This window comes from Rissa tridactyla, chromosome 1 (assembly GCF_028500815.1).
Source record: "Rissa tridactyla isolate bRisTri1 chromosome 1, bRisTri1.patW.cur.20221130, whole genome shotgun sequence".
Classification (NCBI taxonomy): Eukaryota; Metazoa; Chordata; class Aves; order Charadriiformes; family Laridae; genus Rissa; species Rissa tridactyla.
In genome coordinates, this window is record NC_071466.1 from 212206996 (window position 1) to 212225763 (window position 18768).

At 38.9% G+C, this 18768-nt stretch overlaps 1 protein-coding gene across 6 annotated transcripts; it reads right to left on the reverse strand.

The window, feature by feature from the left end:
- Nucleotides 1–726: 726 nt before the first annotated feature.
- SEC61A2 (SEC61 translocon subunit alpha 2) lies at nucleotides 727–17480 on the reverse strand. 6 transcript variants are annotated; one of them, XM_054188592.1, is made up of 14 exons: nucleotides 17372–17447; nucleotides 15950–16017; nucleotides 15017–15084; nucleotides 12928–13072; nucleotides 11969–12034; nucleotides 9993–10071; nucleotides 6550–6681; nucleotides 6295–6404; nucleotides 5537–5690; nucleotides 4407–4567; nucleotides 3150–3347; nucleotides 2741–2932; nucleotides 2514–2590; nucleotides 727–1820 (listed from the first exon to the last, which is right to left on the reverse strand). In XM_054188592.1, the coding sequence occupies exons 4-14, from the start codon at nucleotides 12949–12951 to the stop codon at nucleotides 1634–1636; spliced, it is 1380 nt and encodes a 459-aa protein (XP_054044567.1). In that variant the 5' UTR covers nucleotides 12952–13072; nucleotides 15017–15084; nucleotides 15950–16017; nucleotides 17372–17447; the 3' UTR covers nucleotides 727–1633. The 6 variants fall into 6 exon arrangements, with proteins under 6 accessions (XP_054044567.1, XP_054044568.1, XP_054044566.1 ...); XM_054188593.1 differs by lacking the exon at nucleotides 12928–13072 and having other exon boundaries at nucleotides 17372–17445; XM_054188591.1 differs by lacking the exons at nucleotides 12928–13072; nucleotides 15017–15084 and having other exon boundaries at nucleotides 17372–17480.
- Nucleotides 17481–18768: the final 1288 nt, after the last annotated feature.

The window sequence follows — 18768 nt, forward strand, 5'->3', positions numbered from 1 at the left end:
CTCCCAGCCCCAACTAAACTATCCAGAAAGAGAAAATTGGTTTGTTCAAGCTAAGAAAATTATGACTCTGACAACAACGATGACAGTAACGACAAACCCTCTGCTGGTGCACACCAGAAGGGTGTGGGATGCAGCAGGGGATTGCGTTTACGGTACAAGGTTACCTCTGCCTCTCCGTCCGACACATCCAGTTCCCGGCGGCACCCTGGTCTCATGACATCCAGGTTCATCTTTTGCCAAACAAACCTTCAGCGAATCTGCGCAGAGTGGACCTCTTCTAATAACATAAACACCCACCACTGCTTAAAGGTTAGGATCTAAGAGTTGCAATAAACATATACTAATATCAAAGTCTTGCTCGGGAATAAATCTGGATGAATTAGGAAAACTTTCCTAACTTAGAAACGAAGCAGGAAACTTGCTTAAGATTTTCTTGCCTTCACCAACAACACAAAGTTACTTTCAAGTTAAGCACGAGAGAAGACAGAAGAGATCAAGATGTGAAAGCAAAGGGAAACAGTTATTGATCACATCTGAGCAGAAAAACTCAATGATTTTAAGGGGAGGAACCCTGAGATTTGTTCTTTAATTCAGGCTGCTAAAAACTGATCAGAATTATATTCTAGAAAGGATAAGGATATAAAAGGAGCCTCCCAGACCTGCCTCACTAACAAAGCATCAAAACCTGCATATGAATTACATCTTGCACAGATAAGACACAGGGGAGAGCTTAATTAAATAAGTTTATTGTCTAACGTTTACAGTTGCTACATTGCCGCTGTAAAGCGTGACAACATAAATAAATTTTCAGCAGGAACTCCTCGTTCCCCCCGCCCTTTCCCTCCTCTGAACACTGATCGAGGAACCAGGCCTTGTTCTTCAGACTCACAAAAGCAAAGTGGACATGGAGTTTCAGTGGCACAGTTTTCACAAGTACATGTTGAAAACAAAACTACTGGGCTGACTGACGAGCACGACAGCAGCTACCAGGCTGTCTCACGGGGCGCCCAGGGCCTGCGATGCAGCAAATCCACCACAGAACCAGTTCATGGGTGAGATGAGTATCAGTCTCCGGTAAAACGTTTGCTTGTCCACCCTTAGAGCTAAGAGAAAGGTGCCTGGGTGAAGACACCGCAAAGGAATAAGGAGCGCCATGTTCAATGATGGGGAAATACAAGTTAAGAAAGTATAAAAAAATTAATGTAAAATACAGGCTACAAATAAATTTTGTCAAGAATACTGGCACGTGGCAATCTGAACTCAGATTTCTTTTTTTTTTTTTCCTATTTAGGACAGGGAAATAAATGTAACATTTTAATACTGTGTGCAAAAATGTTTACCGATATCAAACTGATACATTTTACCATCTCACTGTAGTGTTTGAACAGCAAGGTAGATGAATTGGTTTCCAGCATTACAGGCAACACTAGATAATACTTAAACAAGATAATGTAAACTTTATTCTTAAGGCAGCTGGTACTAATGCTGCGCACAGGCATTGCTCAAGGCCCATTACAGTAATGGGACATGTAGCACTTTAAAACAAGTAAAAAGAAAATAGCATTATTGGACTAAATGACACATGTGGTCAAAATATTTTCCCTTTCACACAAACCATGAAATATTTGGACATCTAGAAAAATAATGCACCTACTCCTCCAACTTCAGCCTGTTCTTTTACAAAGATTTCAAAATACTGATAAATAATAGTGACTGCAAGCAGAATGCCAGTGCCAGACCCAATGGCTCCCAGAAAGTCCGCCAATACCGAAAGGGCACCGATGCACAAACCACCAAACGCAGCTGCTGTGGGGATGTACCTGTACCAACAACAACAAAGTATCAAAGTATTTATAATCATGAATTTTCACCCAAAGATTCTAACAATACATCTATTAGTAAAACAACCAACTAGAATATGGAGCAACAAAGTCAGGTCTGCCATAGCCCTCACTGTCTTCCATATTTGCACAAAGTAGAAACTAAAATAAATATTCACTGATAGGAAAGCTGTGTGAATAACTGAGCACTGGCAAAGCTTTTCAATTAAAAGTATAACAATTTTATATATATGCATGCTCTAAAACCTCCACAGGACCAAGAATAACTGCTTTGACTTAAGTATGTAGGGAAAAATCTACCTTTCAATACAGATCTGCAGGCTTTGCATACTGCATAAAATACCGCTTTTGTAGTGTCATCTTAGTTCAGCAACAGTAAATTAAACACCTGCGAAAATCATGGTATCTTCCTTTTACAAACATGGAGGAGATTCATCCCAAAGTCCCTCGTTATGCCTCTTAAACAAAAGACTCTATCAGTTAATCTCTTACCTACTGCTATGAACAGCTTCTGCGTTACTAGGGAAGGCGATGGCTGAATGGGAAGAATCTTGACATTTGCAGTGGAAACGGGTCTCATATTTTTCCGAGAATATCTGCTCTGTTTGACACCTCCCCAGCACTCCCAGCCACCCAGTACGGCAGCACCGCGGGAAGTCAGCCTCTCCTTACCTGTTAAGCTCGTGAACCATCGAAGTGTCCCTGTGGCCTCTCATCACCATTTGCTGCTCTTTGAGTTGCTTGGCAACCTGCAAAAAACATGGTTTTATGAAACTGCTGGGGTGTTTTATAGTCACCTGCTATTTAGTCAGAGTAATAACTGATTAGCTCGGAACTAGTCAGCTCTAAATTAGAGGCAGTGTTTGAAAACATTTAGGCATGTTCATCAGAACACCTACATCTTTTGCTGATGAGCCAGACACCTCAATCCAAGTCTTTGAGAAGAACGCACAGGATCCCAACATAAATATTATATAAACTATTACATGGACAGGATCCTCAAATATTGCACCCATGGATTCTGGAGGGGACAAGTAGTAGCACAGGCCACCAACAGGGTACGAGCGAGCAGGGCCACCGCCACTCACATCCTGTGGGAGGGGAAGAAAAAGGCAGTTAGTTATTTCTCACAGATCTCTCACATTCCTGTATTTACAGAGGAATTCCTATTCAACATTTAAAACAGCTTTTATATATCAATGTTAAAAGTAAGCATTCCAGTTTTCTGCTGGTTAAAGACCAGAGTTTCACAATGAAGTACTTTATACAAATAATTTTATGCATTTAAAACAGTGGTACAATACTTACCGCCCACTGTCCTAGTAAGTTCACCAAGAAGTTGCCGCTAAACCGAACAGACAACATCTGGGAAATAACATAGAGGTTGGAAACTAAGGCAGACTGCAGGATGATGGGAATGTTGGAGGTATAGAAGAGCTTGATGGGATAGCTGCTGTACTGTCCCCGGTAACGGGCAGACTTGATAGGTAAATCAACACGAAATCCCTACAGGGAAGAACACAAACACATCAGGTTTATTTCAGAGACAGAAGGTATTCCCAGGATGTCTAAAAGCGATTCCTGACCAGAGAGTTTTTGCTACATAAAAAGGAGCGCAAGGTCTGAGACAGTAATACCCAAAGGCTTTCTGGATTACAAATTTTAAGCATTTATAAGTGTTCCTGCTTGGTTGTATTACATGCTTTTCACAGAATCATTCTCTCTCATCTACTAAATTATATTCCTCTAAAATACACTTTATAGCATAGGGTTTGATAAAAGCCTTTAATGGCTTTAAACTTAACTAGCTAGTTTCTGTGCAGTAAGCCCAGCCTTCTGGTTTCTGGGGCAGGCTCCCATCCGAGTAGATCCAAGAAAAACCACATGGACTTGAAAACCAGATAACTCCATTTTTTTGCCAGCATTCTGACTCAACAGCTTAAAATAATAATAATAGTAATAAAAAGATCACATTTAACCACCCATGGAAAAGATTAAAAAAAAATAAATAGACATCACTCTATGGATCTTCTTTAATGTCCATTTTAGCAAATACTTAAATTTAAAAAGAAATAGTAGTGAAGTATTTGAAGAAAGTTAGGGAAAAACCCAAATTTTAAGTTATGCATTAATTACACAGTTGTTTTCTAGAACAAATCTGTATCATGCACACCCCAAAGACGCAAGGTTCTTTAGCTCTGCCCAAAGATACTCTTTTAACTCAACTATGATTATCAAGTATATTATTTGTGTGACACCAACACTGCAGTTCCAGAATCCATTTCTAGTAAAAATACTCTCATAGCATGTACGGCTTTTAATGGACGTGAGATCACATCACTGAGTACGAGTACGTCTGGCTATAACATTTACCAGCTGTACTGTCACAGAGGCATATTACTGAAATAACAATATTGAGATAAAAAGAGTTCCTTACTCAAAGCTGAGCTATTTCAGTTACTCTCGTTTAACTTCTGCATTTTTTCACAGTGACTGCAACGTTTAGGGTCTACGCACTTTTACCTACGCAGCTGCAGAGCTGCTATGAGGAATTTCACATTTTACCTGAAAATATATGACTACAGCAAATACAAATACTGTAGCAATCAGATTCATGAGATTGGGCAAATTCTGTCGGTAAAAAGCCTCCCGCAAAGCCCGGACTTTGTCGGTTCGTGTAGCCAGAAGATGAAATAATGCGATCACAGCACCTTCAAACTCTGTGCCTGCATGAAACAAGAAATTAAAAGAAATGTTACACTGAAAATTAAAAACATTTATAAAATAGTATCTTTTGGAAATTTTAAAAATGACACATATAAAATCAGATACAATAGGATATAAATCCTGTTGCAACAAATCTATCACAATACAGGAATCTAGTTTAGCTTACAGAACATAGAATAATCGACCAAAACATTATTCTTGGTTTAAAAATAAAACAAAATAAAAACCAAAACAAAACAAATTAACACTCTTTTTCTTTCTTTTCTACTGGCAAGAGATTGATTAGAAAGAAGAAATAATAAAGGAGGAGAAAAATAGCTCACAGTCTATTCTAAAAACAGCTTCAGAAAAGCAGTAACAAAATGCAACGGACAGAACTACTATAAATCAGGTAAAAATGAAAGCAAACTAAAAACATGGGTCAGGATTTCACATGTATGCATTAAACTAGTTAACTTCTTGATGCAAACAAGGCTGTATCTTAATTTGGTATTTCTAGGGTCTGGGGACAACCAGATGTCAAAGACTGGCTGAGGAATGAAGAGATGGAAGTCTCCAAAGAATCAAACTAGCTTAAAGTAACTTGGAGGCACCAACTATAAAAGTATCCTGTAGCCACAAACAACAGCTAGATCATAAACAGCTCCTCCTTCTTACCTTCTCTATTTATATGGACTAAATGGTGCTAAACCAAGACTATTTCAGTTTGGAACCCCAAAAATCTTCAGTCAAGGGGCTTCAAGTCCCATTTTAACTACTGCCATTCAAATCAGCAAAGGCAAACTTGTAGGTTCTTAATCTTCACGTTAGTCAGAAACTATTTTCATCTTCAGTGTTAGACAACTGACTTTGGAAGCTCATCATCACACATTAAAACATTTTTTAATAGCCATCCGATAAACATCTGATAGCTTATGTATAGTATACCTCCACTGACACGTTATAACAAATTGTAACAGCACACATACCTCTGCCAGTGTTGATGGTAGTGGGACTGAAAGCCTTCCAGACAATGGTTTCACAGATATTGGTAGCGATAAACAGGGAAATACCAGATCCCAAGCCATAACCTTTCTGTAGCAACTCATCTAACAGCAACACAATCAAACCAGCAACAAACAGCTGTGGGAAAAGATATAAAACTGAGCAGAAACAAGAATAAATCATGTCAAGAATTATGTAATAATTCCCTGCTGCGGTATCTTCATCATGTTGGAGAGTGATCATTAAGTTTTTCATCTAAATATCATTCATGGAGTATTTTTGCCCTCTCACGTACAAACGCCTGTGCATCTCCCCTGGCAACGATCTCTGTGACTTTTCAACACTGACACCAGCAACCAGATTACTCAGTAAGTACCTTTTTAAAAAAGTGTTTAAGTTTGTGCATTTAACTGCTTTGCTCTACAAGATAATGTCTCAAAGCTGCATCTGTGCCCTTTAGTGAGAAGTCCTCCACGGTACTGAACAGCTTCTACTGCTTTCAAAGTCTACTAATTCCTGTTATTTTGAATCAAACAGCCACTCCTATCTGAAACATCCCTGCTTTCTCCTCCTGCATGGAATATTTAGAATTTCTCATGTACAGACAGATAGATACAAAGCGTGATGCCTTACAGCATTAAAAATAAATGAATAAAAGGCAACCAGACATAGAAAGATATTTCCTTCCAGCAATACTGTACCTAACCAGGCTCAGTTACACACAAAATAGCTCATTACAAACCTGGATTATAATAAGAAGGCAAATTCCAGCACCCATTTCAGCAGGATCTCCATACATTCCAGTCATAACATACACAATGGCTTGACCAATGGTAATAATCATCCCAAATACTAAAACAAGAGAGAAAGCAAATCCTTTAAAAAAAAATCTGCTGTAATCACCTACCAAGGAAATCTCACATCTAGTATCACTTAGGCAGGCTGCTTTCCCAAGAATCAAAATATGTTTATTAATTTTAATTGGAATGGTGCTTACATTTCTGAGCTCCATTGAACAAGGCTCTGTCTTTTGGAGTATCGCCAACTTCAATGATCTTTGCTCCAGCCAGCAGCTGCATGATCAAACCAGATGTCACAATGGGTGAGATACCTAATTCCATCAAAGTACCTAAACAGGAAGAAAAATTAATACAATCGCCATCTAAGCATCTCTTCTAAAAATTAGACTCTGAGGATATTAGGTCTGTTGAAAGGTTTCTGACATATAAGGAACATTTTTCATAACTCTTCAAACATGTATATCCCAGTACAGGTATGATCAGAACAAAGACCGTTATCTCCTCACAAAAGAAAGCTGCTGTGTTAAAATCTGTAATTTTGAAGCCAGCATGAAAAACCTATGTAGCTTTTCACTTCCAATATTTTTGCGAAACCACGCTAACACTAAAGGTCAATGCACACTGAAGCTCAGCTTTTTGGCATATTCTATCAAGGAACCTTTCACTGGAAAGCATCTTCTCCCTGGCTGTTTACTCCGTCAGTGCTTCAACTGACATGTTTTCCAACAGTTTAATTTTGAAGACCACAAGAAAGATGCTGCAGATCCACAGTGTCTGATAACGCCACTCTTGGAATCCAGTTAAGAGTACAGAAGTCTAGCATTAAACTAGTTCTTAAGAAAACAAACACGTCACTAAGATGCTGTACTCAACAACTCACCTACAATGTCACCAAGTTGTACTCTGACAACTCACCTACAATGTCACCAAGGTATCAACTTCCAACTGCACACGACTCAAACAGGGCGATATAACATCATAAAACACCACTGCTGCAGCTCGTAGGTGTATATTCCACAAAATCTTCCTGCTTTTCCCTCCCAGCCTGCGGCACCACTCACCGTGCTTGCATCCTCAGACAGATGCACCTGCAACACCTGAACTACCCCCCAATACTCTAATTCAGAAATATTCTCAGCAAGGTCTTCAAGTACTGTTAACTGCTTGAGTTATATTATAATGTGGTGCAGGAACAGAACTGAATGTACACAAAGCAATTAAACTCAGGAAAATAGCCCACCTCTTGTCTGTACAATATACTCTCCCATCTCAACACAGAAACATTCTTCCACATCATCCTTTTGGAGCAACAGCATTATAAAGAGATTACTTCTTGAAATTTAAGTTGTACTTCAGCTAACACATGAAAAATTTCTCCTATCTGAACACACTGAAAGCTTAAAAAACCAAAACGTTTAAAATTGGGATGAAAATTAAGAATCTAGAACTACCAGGTGATCAAACTTTCCACATTTATCAAGGTGGAACCTTAAAGAAAAAAAGTTTGTATAAGGACACATTTTACAAGTTTAATATTCAATTAAGCCAGATTAAATTACTTTGTCACCATCTTTTACATGGCCACTCAAGGGACATAAATAATACACATTTTTTCTGACATTAAGTCACAATATCATCTTACAATTCTTCTCAATTCTGTTACATTTCAGTGCAACTCCGCTCTCAGTATAGTACAGTACTGTTCCATCATAAACTTACCAAGAATAATATACTATTTAGCCACTGCAGACTTGTAAATTCTCAACAAGAGCCAGTGACAGGGGAAGCACAGTCTGTAAGGTCATATGGAAGACGAAAAGCAGTAGAAACACTGTATGCACAGCACATCAGCCTAGAAACTTACCTGTCCTCTCACCTTATCTCTGAAAGGGGCCCCTTCTTTGGGGGAAGTATCATTCTGTATTTCCTTCTTCCCATATATCTGTCATTTACTCAGAAACGTTGAGTTACAGGTGCTGTTTAATGATACCATTGGCTGCCCCTCCCCTCTTACATTATAAAGAAAAAGTGACTATGCATCCCCTATCCACTTTTTCCAGAGATGAGGACTTAAAAGGCATTTGGGATATGCACACTTCATGGCAAAGAATCCTTATTTTTTTCGGATTTCTTTCTATAGATCGATATCTACCTTTGATTTTCCCTGGTGCCTTTTCCTGAGCGTTTTCTTTAATTCCACTATATCCTGTGTGGCATGGTAGGTTAGAACTGCACACGATATTCAATTTGTGGCACCTTACAGATGTGTACAGACATTCCTTCTGACCTTTTCAACCAGTTCTTAAGCCATTAGGGGTCTTCCCTCTTATCCTGCAATAACTTCATTTCCTGAAGAGCCTTTAATACGTAATCTGAATTTAAGAAAGATTTTTTTAGCGCCTCCCCTATCATCCAGAATCTTTTTTTCATTTCTGCCTAACTACCAGAGTCTTCATTTCAGTTCTAATTTTTAAAAGTTTTAAGCATTATTACACAATTATTTTGTTCTTATTTTTTTTCAGTGTTCACCCTGCTGCTAAAATGTAAAATGTGAAAGCACGAAAGTCATTATTCTCATGTGATTCTTTCATACTTGCATCCTGAAGTCTATACTGTTCAGTACCGTGATAAATATTACGTCATCTGTCACAGAAATCTCTACTTCTCCAACAATAAGAAAATTAGGATGTCAAAAACTGTAGTCTTTACCTCACATCTTCCAATGACATCTAGTCAGTTTACTTAGGTGAAAATTAACTTTGCCACTCCTGCTGTTTGTTGCCTTCACGGTCTCTCTAGTTTTTTCTTGGCCACTGCTACCACTCTGTCTCGTTAGTAGACGGCATATTTAGTATCATGTGTTGTTAGTGAGACACAGAATTTTATATGCAAATTTTGCAGGAGAGTTTGAAACAGATAACTTATTTACCTTAATCAATTATCTCACTGGTGTGACAAAATTTGCCATTCCTAAATAATTTGTACCTTCACAGTAGAGGTATGCGCTGATTTTCTTACTTCCGGCCAGTTTCCCGAGATACAGATGAGGTCAGTGTCCTCATTTAGTCATGCATGCCGGGTCACCCATCTTGAGTTTTAGATTTCTAGCATTAGTTGAAGTCGTCTCATACATTTGGTTAGGATCCACTTGTCTATTCTACAGTAAGTTAGTTTGGCTAAGCTAAACTATAATCCAAATCCTCTCTGCCCTCACCTTTCCCACCTACAAAATTACTCACCTGTACTGTTGCCGAAATATTATGTGGCACAACTGACTTGCCCACATAAAGTATTTTCTAGTCAACACACTCATACTGCAAGTTAGTGCTGTTCATTAAGTGGTGGGGCAGAAGATTCCTCGTCCCATATATTTATCAGAAAGAGACTGCTCTACAATTTGAAACAGAATCATCCCAAAACTTGAGAATCAAGGTTAATCTCATCTGCGCGTCAAAGGAAACCCGATTCCTAAAATGAAGCACTCCTCAAGTATCAGTCAATTTTAATTACACCTGTGTTAAGAACGTTACAAAGTGTTTCAACATGACATCTGGGTTGTACGAAATGTAACAGCCAACCCTTTTTCTCCTGGTCTGTTTATACTGCTACAAAACAGAGAGCAAGGAAATAATCTACTAACCTCTGTTTGACGCAAGAATGACTCGCATCCAATAGAACGGATCTGCCGAATCTGATGACATGATTCCAAACAAAGGTATCTGTCAAAGTGCACAGTGGCATTAAGCAGATGTACAAAGAAAGCCTGCATTAATCCAAAAAGCTTAACGTGTAATGATTCAACTGTTACACTGTTTAATATAATTTATTCCAACCTTTTTTTTAAATTAAACCAAAGCATACAGTAACAGACGCTGACACCACCTATTTTAATCCTTCAACTGGGGTATGACTCAGAGGACTAAACTATGTAAACTAAGACCCTTCTACAGGAAAAAGCAGAAACCCCTAGAAAGAAGAGTCAGTGCACATAAACCACATAACTGAAGTTGAAAATGTAAATGCCTGACATATGTGGTTCTGGAGTACTACAACTCCCCAGAAGAATAGAAAAGGCGTAAAATAAATAGGTTAGCCACCACAAATCATTAACAAAATGGGAAAAAATATTAGATGATATTCCATTACTTATGTCACCAAAATTTTTGCAGCAATTTTGTTTAAAAAAAACCCAAATAAACAACAAACCAAGAGAAAACTGTAGCAAAACACCTTTCAGAAGACAGAAGAAAGCAGGGGTTTTATTTTTTCAAATGGTCCTAAACAGAATTTCTTTTCACTACAAATTAAAGATAAAGCATAAACTACAACATTAGTATCTCCCGCCAGCATGTTTAAATATTCAGATTCTACAGGTGGGAATATGTTTTAAAATATCCCATATGGAATTCTCAAAGTTAGCCAAGTTTATATAAAACTTTCAATATTCTGTATGTCAATACTGAGCGATTTTGAGCTCTTTAAAACTATTCTTAGTCACAGAAACAGTAGACTAGGAATCTAGGCAATCTTATAGATTAATTCCTGAAAACATTAGTCTGCACCATCTGATTTCCTTATTCAACTACTATAATCTTTTTGTATAGATTCAAAATCGTAATTATGCATCTATCCAGCAGCTAGGAAACAAAGACAAACTACATGTTCTTCTAGTCTGGTATCATTCCTGCCTCCTCCTTCCAAAAAAAACAAGTAGTTACAAGAGCTTTTAGCTCTAACAATGGGTTAGCTAAAACAATGGGTTTTAGCATTTCAAAAGTCCTTTAGAGTTGTAAACAAAAATTATTAAACTATTGCTCCAGAATCTGGAATGGATAAGTTAATAAATACAACCTACAAAGCCCGATTCTGAAGAGGTACGGTTTATTTTAATTCTAAGAGGTCTACAAGACTAAAAAAAAAAAAAAACATCTATCAAGTAATACATATTTTCCTGCAGTATCTAAGTATTTCAAATCAAAACAAAAGACTATCTGTTTACAACCCATTTCCAGGTTCTAGGAACTCCTGCAACTGTGAGTAATAAAGATATTTACAAAGACCTGTGTTTTGGAGGGGTTTTATTTAGCGAACATTTTTGTCAGTATATTCACAAAAAAAAACAATGTCAACTTAAACACCTCAGAACTATTTTTCTGCAATCTTTACAACCCATCAGCTTGTTAAAGAGGAATCAGGTAAAAACAGTCACTTCACTTTCAAACTTGTTACTGCTAAAATCTAAATTTAGCTATGAACAGAGGGTAAAGAATGCACAATATTGCTCATTTTTGTTTAGTCTACTCAATGAATAATTAGCTTGGCCGTTTAGCCTGCAGCCAGTATCAGCATTTGATAGAACCTTTCATATAACAAGAAAAAACATTACAAATTTTAGACTAAATAGAAAGCATTAGTTTCTGAAAACACAGTCTCTATTATTGACAGTATATTTCAGAGAATCAGGTTTCTTTAACCAAGCTTTAAATACTTAACCATAAAAATACATAACTGAAACTGGTAGGTCCACATGAGACCAGAACTTCTCACCCTTTTAGCACTTCATTTTATATGTACAGAACACACATTTTCTGAAACACAGAAAACATCAATACCGACCTGGCAGCACACTAAGAAAATGAAGAGCGTGATAGCCGTCCATAGTACCTTCTCTCTGAACTGGATCTACAGAACAGATTGTAGAGATTAACGTGTTCATTGTATGTAGAATTTTCACTTTACTCTCACATTAGTACTAAATGCTGTATCATTCAGAATTAAATGCAAAGATATTGAACCAGAATGCATTATTTCTCATTAGAATTCATTTTTAATATGATTTCAGATTTTATAGAGAGAAACAGTCATGGGCTTTTGTGCAGTCAAAACTATATGGGATCTGGCAGACAGCATGGCCGACACCCAGCAAGTAGAATATATTTTATACATAGTATTCTAATACAGGGGGTGTATTTACAGAAAAGCAACAATATGGCTAAAAACATGGACATACCAGAATGAACATGAAAGATTAATAAAAAAAAAAAATTGTCTTCAGTGATTAGTGCCCTCGACTTCAGAAGATTGGAGGCACTGTTTTGTAAAGCTGGAAGTTATTAAACTAAAGCACTAAGAAGTTTTTAGAGAGATTTAACTGCTGGGAAGACACGTTATAAAAAACAGAAGAACCATGAGTTTTGGATCGCAATTCAGAATATTTAGAATTAAGTTCTTCAAAGGTGTTAGAGGAAGCCTACATTCACCATTATTTTCATGGACACAGAACACAAAATAATTTTTAAAGACTCTTTTTTTCCACTCCAAAATTTTTTTATCAATGTTGACTACATTATTACTTTAAAAAGAATGTCAGATCAATGATCATTAGTCACTAATACATTGAAGAGAATCTCAGGATCACAACGTTTGAGGCAACTGTAACTAGAGCCAGGTGCAAGAAGAGAAGAATCACAAGATTTAAGTCTGAACCAGTGGATTACTCAAAGCATGAGACAGAAAGAAATGCACTTGAAGCAACCAGAGGGAGCTAAGATGCAGTGTTATGTTGAAGTTCCCACCTCTCCTCCGTGGACCGTAAACATTAGGATAAGTGCCTTCACTGTAGGCAAGAGTACAGCATCTACTAATATGTGACATGAACTAACATGCAAGACAGATACAGCTGAAATACAAATTTTTTCTGCCTCCAACCACTGAATCTGCCTGTAGAGAAGTAACAAGAAAAATTATTAGTGCCTGGTTCTATAGGTACTGAACACCCACAAATGAGAAGCTACAAAGCAATGCAGCAGCACAGCTGCTCAAGCAAAAGAAAACCCAGAAGTAGTCAGTATCTTTATAAGTGAAATCATGCACTTACTTAGAAGCAAAATAACCCCAGTAATTTAATTTATTTACTGATACTGCCTCACTCTCTTAAAAGAGGTGAGATGCTAAAAATAGTTACAGTACAAAGTTACAAAAAGAAAAATAGTGACAGCAGCAAACAAATCCAAACAGTACTTTGTGTTAGACTTTACACAATGCTGACCCACTTTAGCGAGTGCTGTTTGAATTCTACAATTCAGATTTTAAGTACAGTCTTCTAAAAAGAAAACTGCCTAACCAAATTCTCTCTGCAGCCAGACAGTTAACCTTAGCTTCTGAAGCATCAGTCAAGCTCTACAACTGCTCTGGCTCTCTCTGTAACTGTGGTGAATATGAGCATTAGAGAAATTCTGCATCGCCCAAATCACAGTTATTCACAAGGAAAACAGCCTCTATGATTCAAAAAGAAAAAGGAGGCCATATGCCAGGAACAGCAAAATACAGATTGGTACCAAAATATGCCAGCCACAAATGATAACAAGCACAGGGACAGTACATTTGATCAATCTGATCAGATTCAATTGGACATTTTATTCCTTTGACATTTTTCTTAAAACTTGTGAAAATGAAGGGACTTAAGCATCATCTTCTTGGTGTTCTGCACAGTGTGTTCTACTTAGAAAAATCTGTGCATGTGAGGGAAATACGAGCCAATGCCACTAACTACAAAAGTAGCAACTGCTTCTGTTATTCAAGTTGGCCAAAACACAAAAGCAACACACCCTAGTGACAGAAAAAGCCCACTTCCCTCATCAACAATAATGGCAAAACGATCCAATGAGAGCCCAACTGAATCAAAACTTCATTTTCACTTAACAATACAAGTTTAGAGAAAACAGATTTCTTCTTCTATTTTGTTATCTTTATTTCTTGTCCTGGCCTTAACCAACCCACTCAAGCCATTACTAATGATGTCTGCAACTGACAGCTTGCAAGAAAACAATAAATAACAAAGAACTACAGTTATACAGAATGACCTAGGTCACTTGATAAACTGCTCAGAAGCAAGAAACATAATTTAAAATGGTCAAAGGGCTCTTCAGTCTAGGAAAAATGTTCCCAACTACATTTTCACTTCAATTTGTACAAAGCTGGCAACTGGCAGCCATTGCCGAGACAGCGACCTAGATAGTAATAAAGACAAAGTGACCCAAATAGAGGGGGCAGACACCTCAGCACCTCTCTGGGCATCCTTCATCTGCTGATGGAGGACATGGACAGATTAAGCACCTCTTCCTCTCTGGCAAATAGAAAGCAAGGAAGCAAAAAAAAAAAAAAAAAAAAAAACAACAGAAAAATCACAGCTCTCAATGAGCTTTACAGAAACATCAGTATCTGTAGACTTGTCTTAGCTTCCTCTCCCCATCCACTTCACTAGACAAAAATGTGATGGATATAAACAACTAATCACAGATATGAAAGAAATCAGCACCAGAAGATTGCACTAAGGCTTCACCACTGCAGAAACAAAGGTAGGTGCCTTCCACCCAGTTCTAGTCCACCCAGATCTTGGCACAGCGTCTGGCTACAGAGACTCCTGCTCTGAAGACACCTTTGTCTGACCTAAATAATTTGTTTGCAAACCCGTCCCAAGAGGGGAAGGTGCTGGAAAGCAGCAAGGAAGGACAGATGGAGCAAAGAGCCAGGGGTTAAATCCCAATCTTTTTAAAAATCAGTTCCAGAGGGGAATAACCAGCAGTTTTTACTGTATCTTCTCCATTCATTCCAGCAGGCTCAGCTATGGTTACTGGCACAAACAGCTCTGCATCCAGTCCTAACCTTCAGGAATCTCTCATCAACGAAAAAGGATTCTCTCGGATGGTGTCATGTTCCCAGCTATGCATTTCCTTTTAAGAATATAAAAATCAACATTTAGCTCTTAAGGAATTTTCATGCCAGTCATGACAATAAATATTAGGTAAATTTGTTACTCTAATTAGAACCTTTGTCACCTAGGTGGTATGTGCTTGCTTGAGTTTTGGAAATAAAAAAAAGGGGGTTCCTTTTTTGACATGGCAGGTCTCTTTCTGATCTGTAGAAATTAACTAATTTTAATCCAGAAAACGCACGAAGTGAGGAGCTTCTAGGTCTAGGGGATCAGAGAGATCAGCTGTAAATGAACTCAGTTCACTGATTCCAGAACAAAGGAAAGTGTCACTTCCAGTAGGTGAACAGGGAGCAATTACTTGAACTATATCACAGATCACTTTCCCACTTCCTCATGTTGAATCAAAGATATGGGAGGAGAAAATATTTTGTGGGAAAGGAAGAACTAAGTTTGTCGTTCCTGAAGTACAGCACAAGCCTTTTCAAAGTAATATATAAGCCAGGTAAAAGCCCACAGTTGTGACCAGTACTCAAAGCCAACAATAGTATCCCAGAGAAAAAAGAAAAAAAAGCTTAAAAACTCTGTTTGAGTATATTGAAATAGAGCAAATCATACAGAACTGAAACTAAATAAACTTAGTCTAGCAATGAGATGTTTTTTTAAAAAATTAGTTAGCATAATTACCAAGTGGAACAATTTATCTGCAGGCTGATAAAAATTCATCATCATGGTAATCTTTTACCTTAACACGGATTCCCCTCCTCCAAAGAATATGTACCACTTTAGGGCCCACTGTCTGTATTTATATTGGAACGTGGACTTGAATATCACAATATTCTCTTATCTGTGAACCAATAAAAGTAAGAACAAAATGTGGCACTCACTTTTCTTTCCGGTTTCTGGATTTCAGGTAACACTGCACAGAATGGCTTAATAACTTCTAAAAATTTTACTGTTCCAGAAAAAAACACACACACAAAAGAAGAGAGAAAAATACATTAATGAACCTTTATGAATTTATAAATCTTCATACAACTTTAATTAACTTCCAAGAGAAAAATAAAGTGTAAATAACACTTTATAAGTGAATTATTTCATCAACACATACTCTAATTCAATGTCTGAAAACTAACGCCCTAACCTGAAAGCAATTGAAAACAGGGCAAAAATGTGAAGGAGAATTCTTGTTCTCATCAAATTTGGTCCATTCTTTTTTCCACAACTGGAAGCATTTTAGATGAGAAGTGTCACTGTATAAATCACCAGAAGTGAACTAAATTGTATTCCATCTAAAAATAAATGACCTAGTATCAGCCTGTGCTAGTTAAACGTTGAAGCAAAGGATACTGACATCCAAAACTACCTGTGTAGAGATTAGTATCTTGTGTTTTACAGAAGTATTTAGCCGAGAAAATAATTCAATCACTAAAATATATTTAGAAATCATAATTTAAATCACTGCAACACTTAATTCTGACTGGAACTTTAGAGAATTTTAGTTTAACTTCTGATACACCTCTCTTCACATTTTCTCCTTTAAAAACAAAAAAGCTCAACAGTTTGAGCTCTTTTTCTGGGAAAAAAAAATTCAAAGCACGTATGCTTGGTGGGTAATCTGTCCTCCAAAATGTATATGTTATTCCCCGCCCCAACACATCAAAATAGTCACAGAAAACAATCATCAGTACCTTCTCAAAGAAAACACATTTATTACACCACAAGCCAAGTTAAGTAACATTTTGGTCAAAAGGCCATGTTTAATTTTACACTTTACTGTGACATATTTCTCCTTTATTTATGCTAAGCCCTCAGGCAGCTCATCAGAAGATGAATCTTGCTCCACAGGATCACAGAACGGTTTGGGTTAGAAAGAACCTTGACGATCACCTAGTTCCAACCCCCTGCCATGGGCAGGGACACCTCCCACTAGACCAGGCTGCTCAAAGCCCCATCCAGCCTGGCCTTGAACACCTCCAGGGATGGGGCAGCCACAGCTTCCCTGGGCGGCACAGCACCCATGCGAAAATACTAAAGCTGGGGGAAGAGGGGGGGGATAACCCAGCACAAAGCAGTGACTCGTCTCACCCTCCAGCCGGCAGCAGGGAAACCTGTTCGGGAAGAGGTTGCCCCGCTGCCGCCGCCTCTCCGGCCTGCCTGGGGCCGGCACCTCAGGCGGGCGGCCACCTCAGGCGGGGTGGGCCGAGCCGGCGACCGACCGCGTCCTTCCCTCACGCAGCCACCGATCCCGCTCCCCAGCGCGGCTTCCCCCATCGTCCAGGCCGCGTTACGGCACTGTCCGTACTCACTGCCCATGGCGGCGGCGGGACCGGCCGCCTCCCTCAGCCGCTGTCGCTGCCGCTCCCCTCTGCCGCCGGCCGGCGCACTCACGTGACGCTGGCCGCAAGGCCCCCATCCATCCCCCTTATCGCTCAGGCATCGCTTCGGCCGACTATCCCCCTTCCCTGAGGAAAACGGCGGGACCGAAGGCGGCGGGGAAAAAGCCACATCGCCCCTGCTTAACGGCTTCTTCCTCCGAGGTGAGGGGAACGGGATCCGCGGCGGGGAAGAACGGGCGCTACCGGACGGATCAGGCTCTCGGCGGGCAGCCGCGCTCCCAGCATCCTCTGCGCGCCGAGAGGGGGCTGTTCCCGCCCAGGGGCCGCCATAGCACCGCCTGAGCGACTCCATCCCACCCACCGACACCGCTAAAACTCATTCTTTGATATTTTTTGTGTGAAAGGAGGGGGAATACCTCCTCGCGTGGAAGAGCACAGAGTTAGCGGTTTGGTACCGGTACGCCGATCCGTACTGATGAGTGGGGTGGGATAATTTCACGGGTAATGAGGTAATTTCACAGGCAGTTTGTTAAAAGCACGGGTGTGTGGGTGAAGTGAACTTGACAGAGCGCCTGGACTGGGAATAGGTGTCACCGAAATGGATATCAAACCTTCTTCAGAGCTCTTTGTTACAATGGCCTGTAAAATGAGGGTTATCACGATTTATTGCAGAACTTATATATGATAATTTAAAACTATTCATCCTGAGTTAACTCATCCTATGCATGGGCTTGTCTTCTTCCTCAACAACATGACAGGTGTTTTAGGCTCAGTTACCAAGAATATAAATTATGAATGATTACGGCTCCTCCCCAACCTTGTTGGATTATTCTGCATTCCCTGAGAAGAAATCGTCTTAACCAAACCAATTGCTACAATATTTTTAAAGAATTTTGTTAAGAGCTTTCCTCAATCTGAAATCACTTACTGGGAAAGGCTTTTTCTTCCAGTCCCTGCCTATGACAGGGGCTTGGAACTAGATGATCTTTAAGGTCCCTTCCAGCCTAAACCATTCCATTATTCTATGATATAATTTTACAAATACTAATGAGTTACCCTATAGCAATTAGTTTCACCTATAGTTCCTTAATAGTCTGATAAATGCCCATAATTAAATGGCCAAGCATCTTGCTTGTAGATTGTAATCTACAAATTAATAACTGAGCTTCAGGAAGTTTCTTGTAATTACCTTTTGTTCAGATTTTTAGCCATATTTATCTTAAAAGTTCCTTAAATTACATGTCTTGATAGCTTATAGCAAACATTCCTATCTATAAGTTGCTGGGCCATGTTTTGATGATTGCTAAAAGGTCCAGGTTTCTTCACCCCATACTAACACAGATGCACTGCTTGGAGTGTGCTGAAGA